This window comes from Oryctolagus cuniculus, chromosome 1, assembly GCF_964237555.1.
Source record: "Oryctolagus cuniculus chromosome 1, mOryCun1.1, whole genome shotgun sequence".
NCBI lineage: Eukaryota > Metazoa > Chordata > Mammalia > Lagomorpha > Leporidae > Oryctolagus > Oryctolagus cuniculus.
The window spans coordinates 33,843,027-33,855,460 of NC_091432.1; the positions used below are offsets into that span (position 1 = coordinate 33,843,027).

The following is a 12,434-nucleotide window of genomic DNA, read 5'->3' on the forward strand; positions in this document are numbered from 1 at the left end:
GCTCTTGAGGGGGCTACAGCACTAGCTCAGAAACTGTCTCTATTCGAGGTTTCATGTGCATGGCCATCTAGAAGTTTTTGCCTAGAGCAAACGAATATCTAACAAGCAAATGAAATACACAGGATCCAAAACAAAAGACAGTTGTGGGGAGCAACTGGGAGCAACTCGGACTAGACTAAGTTACTGGAATTAAGACTTATTCTATGCATCTGCTCTCCCACAATATGGCGCTGGGAGAGGAGGAAACAGCTTCTACACAGCTGCCTCCAGTTCAACCAATAAACTGTAGGACCTGCTCCTGATTGGAGGAGAGCAGCGTACTCGGCGTGTGGGTAGCAGAGTTGGGATTGGTGGAAGAGGACTATAAAGGAGGAGTGAGACACCATGCACCAGGAACATCTATCTGAAGGAACACCTGTGCAGCCCCCGAGAGAGCCGGCCGGCGGTGTGCCGCTCCCCCGCGGAAGTGGGGAAAGTGGCAGGGGGAACCGCCCTTCCACGGAGGTGGAAGGGTCGGTAGCCAACCCGGGAAGAACCAGCAGCAAACCCGGGGAGGGCCGAGCAGACAAAAGAACAGTGCAGGGTTTAGTGTCATTCCTCCACGAAGAGGGGGAGCGACAACAGTCATTAGAGAATCTAAGAAAGGTGCTGCCCAAACCAGGAGGGAGTTTTCCCATTGAAAGGCAAACAGAAACTGACAAGAGGGGCTTGATGATAATCAGATGGGCATTAAGGCCTGGCCAGGTAGGAGGCCCAGACCTGTCTGTCTCTTCACATGGGGTACTGGGAGAGGCATCACAGGGGAGGTGTGAACCTCCTTAGGGAAGGTGCCCTGTTGACTTCCATCACCTGGCTGGCCTGGGAAGAGACCTGGCCTGCAGTAGGAGATTAGTATAGAATAGGTGGCACCTCTAAAAGCAGATTTGCAGCTCTGCCTAGATTGTTACTGACCTTAGGCTGTCCTCCTGATGGTGGTGGTTATTTTGGACACCGAACAGAGTGAAGGGCTTTTTCAGGTTGGGGCCAGGAGGGTCTGCGGTTCTAACCCAGGAGTCCTTCAGCACCCAGGGCAGTTCCATTTTCAATGTCCTGGCTCTTGGCACAGCCAACAGTGCTCTCGTAAGGAGTTGGTTTCTGTCTTGACAGCTGCTTGCCCAATGCCCTGACTCCTCATATAAAAAACAGGTGCCATCTGGGGGTGAACTGGCCTTGTTGGATCTCCTTGATGGCAGATCACCGTGTAAAGCAGCCATTAATCATTAGCCTGTCACCTATCCTTACATTGCTTCTGCTGCCTCACTCTTCTTTCTCCTGGGTCTCTGTGAAAGCAGCACACAGTAGAAGCCTTTCGAAATGTCAGCAAAGGGGGTACTCAATCCTGTCCCTAATCTTTGGCGGCCTGAGCTAGAAATCTGTGGTCACAGGCATGTTATGACAATATTCTTCCTGTTAGGTAAGACGATGCCCTTGAGGAAAGCTGTGTCCTTCCAGGTAAGGTCAAACATTAAGACCACCTTACTCAGATTGTCTTATGGAAGGTCTAGAGATCAAATTGTACATCCTGACAGAGAGTCCTACAGAATACAATTGGTTTTCCATCTTGAAAAGACTAGAGGAGAAATGAGGAGACAAGTCAGGCTTCCTCAATTGCTTACTCTTAGTAACTTACTAGCAAATGAAAACTTAGCAAATAATTTTGGCTGTCAAATAATTTATAAAAACATTTACCAAAAGGTCTAATGCTTTCATAAATGTTAAGAGTACACGTAGTTGGAAATATTTCTTGAATATCAAGCTCAAGTTTAAGCCAATTAAAACAGAGCTGTTAAATTTTCCATGTACAATATGTGCACACAGGCCGGCGCCGCGGCTCACTAGGCTAATCCTCCGCCTAGCGGCGCCAGCACACCGGGTTCTAGTCCCGGTCGGGGCCCCGGATTCTGTCCCGGTTGCCCCTCTTCCAGGCCAGCCCTCTGCTGTGGCCAGGGAGTGCAGTGGAGGATGGCCCAGGTGCTTGGGTCCTGCACCCCATGGGAGACCAGGAAAAGCACCTGGCTCCTGGCTCCTGCCATCGGATCAGCGCGGTGCGCCGGCCGCAGCGCGCCGGCCGCGGCGGCCATTGGAGGGTGAACCAACGGCAAAGGAAGACCTTTCTCTCTGTCTCTCTCTCTCACTGTCCACTCTGCCTGTCAAAAAAAAAAAAAAAATATGTGCACACATAGAACACATTACAAGAGAGACCAACAAAACAGTTTCAGTTATTAGCAAAGAGATTTTTGCGCCACTACACAAGGAAGGGGAGAAGACAGAAGAAGGCTAGGCATGGAGCATTCTTTGGAGGGAAGTTACCATTGTCCTGGAGTTTTTCTTTGCTAGCCCTGCCAAATACATTCCTGGAGATGGCTGGAACAGAGGTTGCATCTTCATGCAAGGTGTGGCTCCATTATGTGAGGTTTTAGGATTTTAGTGTTCCTAGTGAAGTAGGCAGGCATACAGGTTAAAATTGATTAGATTTGTGAACTGGAAGACCATGCCTTCGCCATGCCTCTGTGTGGCCTCATGCCCCTACCTGGCCACACCTGGGTGCCCACCAGCCAATCAGGTTAATTAACCACTCCCCTTTGGAAGTGGGTTAAAAGCCGGGACAAGGTGTGGCCCGGCCTGCTCTTCTTCCCTGGCCTCTTGTCAGGAGGGGGCTTGCTGTAGCCCTGCGCCTCCAGGACGCATGGCCTTTGGGCCATGTGCTCTAGGCTTCCTGGCCTAGATGCTCATCCACATGGCTGGTTCCTGGTGCTTGGTATGAACCCCTATTCACCTCTCTCCCCTAAATAAAGCTCTCACTCTCCTATGCATCTTTCTCACTAAATAAAAGCTTAAAACGTACCATACTACCTCGTTTATCTGTGCCGATATTTAGAATTTTTCTCTAAATATTAGGCAAGAACCCTCTTGGGCTTATTAATATTGGGGATTTAGTAATAAGCCCGTGGTGAAATCGTATGGCACCCCAAATTCCGGTAGTACATGTGGCACCCCGGATAGCATTTCTAGGGAACTTTAAGGGGCCACATTTCAGTGTAAATTTTAGGGGGTCTTATCCGATTTCAGTAGGAGAGGAGGGGGCTAGTTAAAGAAGACTTTATTGTAGGGAAGACAGAATGGGAGGGAGTGCAGGTAAAAGGAGAGTAGGAGCTGAGCATGCCCAGACAGAGAGCAGGAGTAGGGGTAAGGGTAGGTTTGGGGGAGGGGGTGGGGGTGTTGGAGTCAGGCTTCATTGCATTTGAACAGCAGGCAGAGCCCTTTCTGGAGCTGCTTGTTGGGGGGTGGGGTGCAAGGCACTACTTGGACCCTGATGAGGTAGGCAGGAAGATGTGAGAAAGGCTCCTGGGTGATTGTCCCAGGAAGGGGGATTTCCAGAGCGATAAACATTCTGCCAGCCTTTTCACTATCTGCTCCCAGGGGGAGAGAGTGGCAGAATGGGGGAGGGGCTCAGGAAGAGAGGAGAGAGGCAGTTTCAGCTGCTGGTGAGTTGGGGGTGGGGAGCAGCCAGCGGGGGGCAGGATGAGCACCCCTGAGCGGGGAGCAAGAGTGGAAGAAGGGAAAGAGTCCAAGCCTTTCTCCTGCCCGAGGGCTTGGAATAAGGAAAAGTTGACCTCGGAGGAGGACAAAGACTTAGATGTAGGGGAATCAGGTGGGTTTGCAAGAGAGAAAATACCAGATGGAGTCTGGGGATGGGGCTCCCTGGGGCAAATAGGGCAGATGCCAAGTCTGCTGGCCCAGGATCCCAGAGAGGCTGGGATGAGGGCGGGCGGAGGGCCTCCAGGGAGAAGATGCTGGAGGAGCAGCAACTGCCCCTGCTGCTGGTGGTGGGGTGGAAGGGGAGGAAGGGCTAGAGAGAGAGAAAGGGATGGAGTGAGCAAAGGGCCCTGTTCCTTAGATGCTGGCTTCTCAGGTGGAGGGAGAGAAGGCAGGCTTGGGGAGGTAGAAAGTTTAAGGGGAAGTTCCAGGCCTTCTTCCTCAAGGAGAACTTGGAATGAGGGACATTGACCCCAAAGGGGAAACAAAGCCTGGACATAAGAGATCTCTGACCATTTGCCATTTCTCTGTGTGACGTTATTAGAATCTTAGAGAATTTTGAGACAAAAATGCCAAATCAGAATCATTTTCCAGTTTATACTGAGGCCACATTTTATGTGGAGTTGGATTAATCACCTCTGCTTTACCTCTCCCTTCAGGCCCAGCTTTCATAGTTTTTTAAGAGGCAGGACAGCGGGGAATCAAAATTTGGAACCCATAGATTAAGCAAAATATGGTCTGAGGCAAGAGAGTCCTTTCACAGGGTGTCCCCAGGAAAGAATCACTCCAACCGAGAATCTAAGTTCTGAGTCCTCTAAGAGGAGAGAGCGAGAATCCCCACACTTCCACTAGCATCCCAGTTCTGAGCTGTGGCAGATGGCCTTACCCACCCTCCCTCCCCCCAGCAAGGGAAACTGATCGAACACCCCATGCCCTAAAAGGGGGGATGAACCAGTCATGAGCATCGCCCCAGTGCACTTCAGGCAACAGAGACCTCTCTTAGCAATCTGATGGCTTGAGAATTAGGTCCAGCATGGGCAGAGGCTCTGGCTGTGAATTCATTGGGAAATGAGAAGTGCAAGCAGGAGGGAGAAAGTGTTCTGGAGAGGCGTCTCTCAGGGCCATTTGGGTCCGAAGGGAAAGAGGAGATTGTAGGAAAGAGAAGGTAAGGGTGGGCAGAGATAGTAAAAAGTGGAAGGGGTTCACAGCTCTTACCCAGAGACCGCCTCCTCCTCTCCACTCCTCACACAGGAAACCAAAGATGTAAGGAAAAGAGGTGCAGAACAGAGCGGAGACAGAATACGAACTTGCAGCCAGACGGGATTTTCCAGAGGAAATAAATCCGCAGAATTCGACCAACTGCTGTCATGCTCACAGAGTGAACACGTGGCACACTTTAGTTCTTAAAGTATGTACAAGGGTATTTGAGAAAGCTCATGCAAAATGTAATTAAAGGATAAATTTATTTTGGTGCCAATTTTTTTTTTTTAATCCATGAATAGTTTTTCATTATACACACTTCCCGTGAGCTTTTTGAAGACCTGTTGTGCCTCTCTCTGAAAACACCCAGCCTGTTAACATGTGCATTCACTGACTCCTTGTGCAGGCTCCCAAGGCCTGATGTGCCCTTCGGCTGCCAGCCTGATGCTCCTTAAGGACTTGGCTGAGCCGCGGAGCCTGCTGCCAAGCCCATGTTTATTCTTGGTTGAGGGGAAGGTGGGGATGGACTTCTTGCCAGAATCCTGCCCCAATGTGCCAGGTAACTGACCACAAGCTATAGCCCATATATGCTATTTATAGGGAGGGGAAAAAATAGCATCGCCTCTGAAAGGGGTACCTGTGCCATCCGCCCACTGGCCTCCTACCACCTGACAGGCGCTTTCTCTCCTACCTCAAGAGGAGGCAGGGCTGTGTCCCCACACCAACCCAGAGGTATCTCCTGCTGCAGAGGCACCCAGGACTTTGGCACAGGGGTGGGGCAGAACGGGAAATGGAGAAGGAGCTGGGAACTTGGTGGGGAGAGGATGGGGGAAGACACGACTGGGCCCAGCTGTTGGAGCTTGGTACAAAGTTAGTGTAGGATCATGGCCATTGCCCATTTTCCCCTGAGCTATGAATGTCTCAGAGATGCATTGGTCCTCAGGGCTGGGCTGGGCTGAGTCTGGAGATGGAGAAGCAAATGGACGCAGCTGAAGGGGCTGGAGAGAAAAGTGGGGTGTAGGTAAATCTCATCTCTTGCTACCCACAGGGCCAGGAACAGCTTCTTTCATCTCTGTGGGCTGTTTCCTTAGTGCAGGAGGACCAGGGGGAGGGTAACTCTGGAGGAGCAACTCCCATGCTCAGCTGTGTGCCCCAGAAATGCCTGGGGAGCTTGCTACCATCAGGATGCCTGGCCTCCCCTTTGTCGCTCCCCCTCTTCGCGGAGGAACGACACAGGACCCTGCGCTGTTCTTCTGTCTGCTCGGCCCTTCCCGGGTTTGCTGCTGGTTCTTCCCGGGTTTCGGCACCATTATGTCGCTCCCCCTCTTCGTGGAGGAGCGACACTGAACCCTGCGCTGTTCTTTTGTCTGCTCGGCCCTTCCCGGGTTTGCTGCTGGTTCTTCCCGGGTTGGCTACCGACCCTTCCACCTCCGTGGAAGGGCGGTTCCCCCTGCCACTTTCCCCACTTCCGCGGAGGAGCGGCACACCGCCGGCCGGCTCTCTCGGGGGCTGCACAGATGTTCCTTCAGATAGATGTTCCTGGTGCATGGTGTCTCACTCCTCCTTTATAGTCCTCTTTCACCAATCCCAACTCTGCTACCCACACGCCGAGTATGCTGCTCTCCTCCAATCAGGAGCAAGTCCTACAGTTTATTGGCTGAACTGGAGGCAGCTGTGTAGAAGCTGTTTCCTCCTCTCCCAGCGCCATATTGTGGGAGAGCAGATGCACAGAATAAGTCTTAATTCCAGTAACTTAGTCTAGTCCGAGTTGCTCCCAGTTGCTCCCCACACCCCTTGCTGATGGATTTGGGAGGAGCAGGAGGATGCTGGGAGTCCGCGCCTCTCAAAGCTTCCTCAGGAGAGTTCGCTGCAGGCCAGGGTCTGCAGCCCCTGCACTGGAGGGCCCCACTGAGCCATCGACTCTGACGCTTTGAACCTTCGTGTATGGCTTACTAAATCAGGGCCAAGAATACATGGAGGCTAGGCCTTCGCCTCACGGGACCCCTAGGCAGCATCACAGCCAGAGGCTTCATCACTTGCTGTTACGTTCTAAGATGTTGTCAGTTGGGAGCTCATTCAGGTACTATCGAGGAAGGCTGAAACCCCACACCAAGTTCAACCTTCTTCTTTTCTCTCCTTTGTGGTAGCTCCCTGTCCCCTGGTTTCATCTTCATCTCTTCCCCAGGTCACTATCTGAAGGCCACAAACACAAACCTCTACAGGTTTTTATTTCAGTCTGCCCAGTCTTTTTTGAAAGCCTGAATTTATCTGAAGTCAGACTGGGTGGTTGCTTTCCAGCTCTCCACTCCTCATCACACCAACAGTGTTCCACCCACAGCTCCAGCCTTCTGGATTACCTGCCAGTGCCCTGAATTTAGATCTCATCCAGCCTCTCCACTCCTGTGTTCCACGCCAGCCTGTCTTTTGAGCTCCTGGTACATTTGTCCAAATGCCTCCTGGAGAGATAATCCAGTTTGTGTGCTTGATGGCAGGCCTGGCTGAACAGATGTTAGTTAGTGATATCATTATTCCAACTGCTCATCTCTCCTTAGACTCTCACAGGCACCTTAACTGGACCTTTATCAAACTTCCCTTCCTCCCCAACCCCAGCATGTCCCCCAACATCCCCTTCCCATGACTGGAATCATTCGGATGTTGCATAAAACTGGGAATCACGTTGGTTCCTTCCTCTGTTTCACTCCAAGTTACCATCAGACCTGTAAAGTCTCTCTTGGATGCATCCAGTTTTCCCACTTCTGCTGTCACCCCCTAATTCAAGCCCTGTCATCTTTCAGCAAATGTAGGCCTTGCCCACCTGTTCTCCTTACAGGGAGTTGTTGTTCATATTGGAACTCGGAGCTCATTCAAAGCCACAGCTCATTTTACTGAACAGACTTGATCTTGCCTGTCTCTTGCATACATTTATTGGCTTCCTGTTGCCCAAGGATAAAATCCAAATGTTCCCCCCAGCCTCCCATGGCAGCCCATGTCGCAGCCTTCGGGATGTTTGTTATCGCTGGGACGGGCTGACTCCCTCTGGCCTCCAGGCCTTCACTCAGGCTGTTTCTCCTCCTCCTCCTCTTTACTGGGATAGCTTCTCCCTTTCCCTCCTATGTCAGCTGGGCTATCATTTTTCAGGTTTTCCCTTATTCCTTCCACCAATCTGCTCCTGCCTTGCAGAACACCTGTGCTTTCCCTGCCATTGCATTCATCACACTGCATCAGGGTTGCATGTGGCGGCTGCCTGCTCTGTAGACTAAGGCGACATGTAGGCAGGGGCCACCACCGTCTGGCATGTTCACTGCTCTCTCCTCTGTGCCCAGGACATGCTTGGAAATGAAGTAGGTACACAGTAAGTGTGTCGTGAGGAAAAGAAGAAAAAGGGAGAAATGGAAGAAATAAAGAGTGACGGAGGCAGCTGGACTTTCTAACGCAACCAGAAGGGAGACCTGGATTTGGTTCCCAACTTCTGACTTTGGCCTGGCCCAGTCCTGGCTGTTGTGGGCATTAGGTTGAGCAGACTAGCAGATGGGAGTGTACCCAACTGCTTGAGCCATCACCACTGCCTCCCAGCATCTGCATTGTCAGGAAGCTAGAATTGGGAGCTGGAGCCAGGACTTGAACCTAGGTATTCGAATATGGGACCCAGGCATCTTCACTGCTGGGCCCTGGACTGTTGTCTTGAAACCTGAATATAAAATGTGAACCACTTAACAGGCCAGATACATGCCAGCTGCTCAGTTCTTGGCTTGGTTTAAATGGTCACCTGCATTTCAATTATTTAAAAGTATCAGGGCTGGGCTCACACAGGAAACAGGAGGCTCATGAAATATTGCTCTCCTGGTGAGAAGAGGCGCTTTGTCTTTACTGTCTCTTTCTAAAAGAAGGAAGACAGCAGAGGCAGAGAATCGAAAAGCAATAGCAACAGTGAGGCGTGGGAAATGAAAACCGGAGAACTGGACTCCCACTGGATCATGGAGTCATGCTGACAGACAGGCTCCTCTCCCTGTGTTGCCCCCTTGGGCTGATCGTGTGCCCAGATTCATACCTTGGAACTTCTCTGCCACGCGAGGGCATCTGCAGGCAGGACCTTGGGAGGTGATGGGGGTGTGAGAGCAGAGCCCTGCTGATGGAGACGAGCTCCTTATCCAAAGAGACCCCAGAGTGTTCCCTCACCCCTTCCATGATGTGAGGACATAGCAAAAAGCTGGCCGCCAAAGAAGCCAAGGGCAGGCCCTGGCTGGACATTGAGCTGCCACTGCCTTGAGCTTGGATTTCCCCTGCTCCTGAACTGTAAGAAAGAAATCCCTGTTGTGTCTAAGCCACCCAGTCTGTGGGCTTCTTATCCCAGCCGTCTGCATGGGCTCAGGGACCCCTCACGGCGGTCAGGAGGATGGCCCCTGAGCAGGGGCACCAGAGGCAGCATCCTCTGAAGAAAAGGAGCCCCATTTCCCACTCTCCCAGCCAGGCCTGCTCATCTCTCCAGGGCCTGTGCTTGGTAAATGAAGTATGTGTTCGGTCATTTTAAAAAGAACACCCTTTCTTATTTCAGAGACAAGTTGTGTTTGTTTTGGAAAATGCATATAAGTGAAAAGAAGGAAAAAGTGATCAGAATTCCACTGCTGGCAGGCGCCGTGGCTCACTAGGCTAATTCTCCACCTTGCGGCGCCGGCATACCGGGTTCTAGTACCGGTCGGGGCGCCGGATTCTGTCCCAGTTGCCCCTCTTCCAGGCCAGCTCTCTGCTATGGCCCGGGAGTGCAGTGGAGGATGGCCCAAGTGCTTAGGCCCTGCACCCCATGGGAAACAAGGAGAAGCACCTGGCTCCTGGCTTCGGATCAGTGCGGTGCGCCGGCTGCAGTGCGCTGGCCACGGCAGCCATTAGAGGGTGAACCAATGGAAAAGGAAGACCTTTCTCTCTCTCTTTCTCTCTCACTGTCCACTCTGCCTGTCAAAAAATAAATAAATAAAATAAAAAAAAATTCCACTGCTAGATACCCACAGGAAACATTTGGCAGTCTATGCTTTCAAAGCCCCGTGTCCGTAAGTGAGTGTGCTTGTCTGTAACACGTGAGAAGGCATGCTAGCATGCACGCCATACTGTTGGGTAACCTGACCTTTGTCCCTGCCTAGCTCTGTGTGTCTGTAATGAATGTATCCCATGTTACCATGGGCGCTGAGGGCGGCTGGCCTCAAGACACTCGGTGCCCTGCCCAAGCACACACTTGCCACTGGTTTGTGTTGGAGCAGCTTGGTTGTCAAACCTGTATCACCCATATGCTTCCCTTACAGTGAATCCTCACATTCAATCTTAATATCCGCAAGTACAGAAGGCAGGCAGGCAATGGGAGGAAAATGTTTAAATGCTAAGAGGACCTCCTTGGTGGAGGGGAGGGGAGGGGCTGTAACTCCTCACTATGCTCTTTATTTCCAATTCTGTTCAACCTCCACGTCTTATCTCAAGTGCCACCTCACTTCAACTCAACAAATTCAAAAACACGAACAAAACACAGCCTCTGTCCTTAAAGAGATTAAAATTGGTAGCAGAGATAAGAGATGCAATAACTTACCATCGCTAATAAATGAATTTTCTCTCTCATTTAACACAGAAGTACCCAGTATTTTGTCATGGGTGCCCAGGACAAGATGGACATAATTATATTAATAACAGCAAATGTTTAACAAGAACTTGCGTGTCTAGGAGCTGTTAACCCGTTAGATGGTATACATTTGTCATTTAATTCCCACTGTCAGCCTGTGAGGAAAGTACTGCTGTTATGAACAATATAATGTAGAAACGGACATCCAGGGAAGTGAAGTGACTTGCTCAAGGTGACTGGGCTGTAAGTGAGGGAACTGGGGTTTGATTGGAGCCCATTAAGGCTACAGACATCTAGCACTGCCGGTGGGCTGGGCGACAGTGTCACAGGCACCAAAGAAACAGTGTGATTTTGCCTTTCAGGTACTGTGGCCTGAAGACCTGCCTGCAGACGTCGCCCCTGGTGGGGTTCATGGTGACCAACCAATGCAGCTACCACACGCCCATCAGCTTTCCGCAGGTCCCGGTGGCGGCCTTGGCTGTGGAGAAGGTGGGTCACTCCAGTGTGAGTTACAGACTTGCCCTGTTTCCACCCAAGGCCACTCAGGAACCACCTGCAGTAGGTCACCGTGAACTCAGCAATGGCTTTTTCTTCGGTCATCCCAAGTTGGCAGAGTTTGGTGCCTTGGCCTGCACCACCGGTTCTTCAGTCCATGTCTTTGTGACTCCAGCCACCAGCAAGCCAGCGGGCCTTCCAGAAGACTTGAGGACAGGCCTGCTGAAGCTGCTCATCCCAGCTGCAGCGTGAGTCAGGGGACTGTTCATGTGGTGGAATAAAGTCCAGATTGCTCTCACAACGAGTTCTTGGGCTCCTTAGTATATATTTTTCTCCTTACAATGGCTGTCAGTTCCTTAAATGTTTTTATAACAGAGTCACCTAGCTCCATGGATCACACCTACATTGTCTCAAGGAGGCAGAAGAGGAAAGTGGAGTTTGTAGAGTGAAAGTCACCAGCTGAAGTGAGTCGTCCATGCTGTCACCCTGTACACTAACACTGTGTCGCATCTCCCGTCTACACTGCAGGCCCAGAGACCTGTTTCCAGGGGAGATGATCCCATTCACCACCTGCAGACAAATCGGGCATGTTCTCTATGTCAGCTGTGTTTATCTCCAGTATCTTACCAGCCCAGGCACATCCTACCCTTGGTTTTGGATCATTAATCTGATGCAATGCATTCAATGCCCTGAGCTTCTTACAGTTAATTACCATACGACCTCTTTCTTTATTTATTTATTAGTACTATAAAATTACCTTCCTTTCTTATATCTAAACAACGAACTAACAAACTTCTGGCACCTTTCTGTTAAATCTATAACCTCTGTCAGTCACTAATGCCATGAGTTGAAATCTAGGCTTGGCTATTAGTAAAGTAAATCTGATGCTGAAATAGTAAGGCTCACACTTGGTGTCACATGCGATGACTGCCACTTTTCCAGTGCTGACTACAAAGGTACTTTATAATCATTAGCTGCATTGGTCCTTACCACTGTTCTGTATGGTGAGTGTTACTATCACCATTCTTCAGATGGACGTGTTGAGGCTTTAAAGAAGAAAGTGGGAGTCAGGGGAAGGGATTCTGGCTTAAGCTCTGCCTCTGCCTTGTTATGACAGGGAAAGCCATGGGTTTAAGCCCTCCAGGCCCCAATTTCCTCATCTGGGAAATGTGCTGCCTAGTGATCTTTTCCAGTGGGCTTCCAGAATGTTTTTTTTTTTTTTTTTTTTGACAGGCAGAGTTAGACAGTGAGAGAGAGAGAGACAGAGAGAAAGGTCTTCCTTTCCGTTAGTTCACCCCCCAAATGGCTGCTACGGCCAGTGTGCTGCTGCCAGCACGCTGTGCCAATCCAAAGCCGGAAGCCAGGTGCGTCCTCCTGGTCTCCCATGCAGGTGCAGGGCCCAAGCACTTGGGCCATCCTCCACTGCCTTCCCAGGCCACAGCAGAGAGCTGGACTGGAAGAGGAGCAACAGGGACAGAACCGGCGCCCCAACCGGGACCAAGTGAGCCGTGGCACTGGCCCGGAATGCCTTTTAAATATATATGGAGGGGCCAGTGCTGTGACT

General features: G+C 50.9%; 1 protein-coding gene across 6 annotated transcripts in view; it reads left to right on the plus strand.

Annotated features, from left to right (window-relative positions):
* Positions 1-12,434, plus strand: part of LOC100346516 (uncharacterized) — a 254,537-nt gene that overhangs the window by 232,732 nt on the left and 9,371 nt on the right. For 5 of the 6 annotated variants that reach the window (XM_051825757.2, XM_051825765.2, XM_051825770.2 and 2 more), the window contains one exon: positions 10,738-11,174. In XM_051825757.2, the coding sequence (XP_051681717.2) occupies positions 10,738-11,122 (385 nt within the window). In that variant the 3' untranslated portion in view covers positions 11,123-11,174. Of the gene's footprint in view, positions 1-10,737; positions 11,175-12,434 lie in introns of those variants that run through there. The other variant, XM_070071938.1, reaches the window with a different exon arrangement.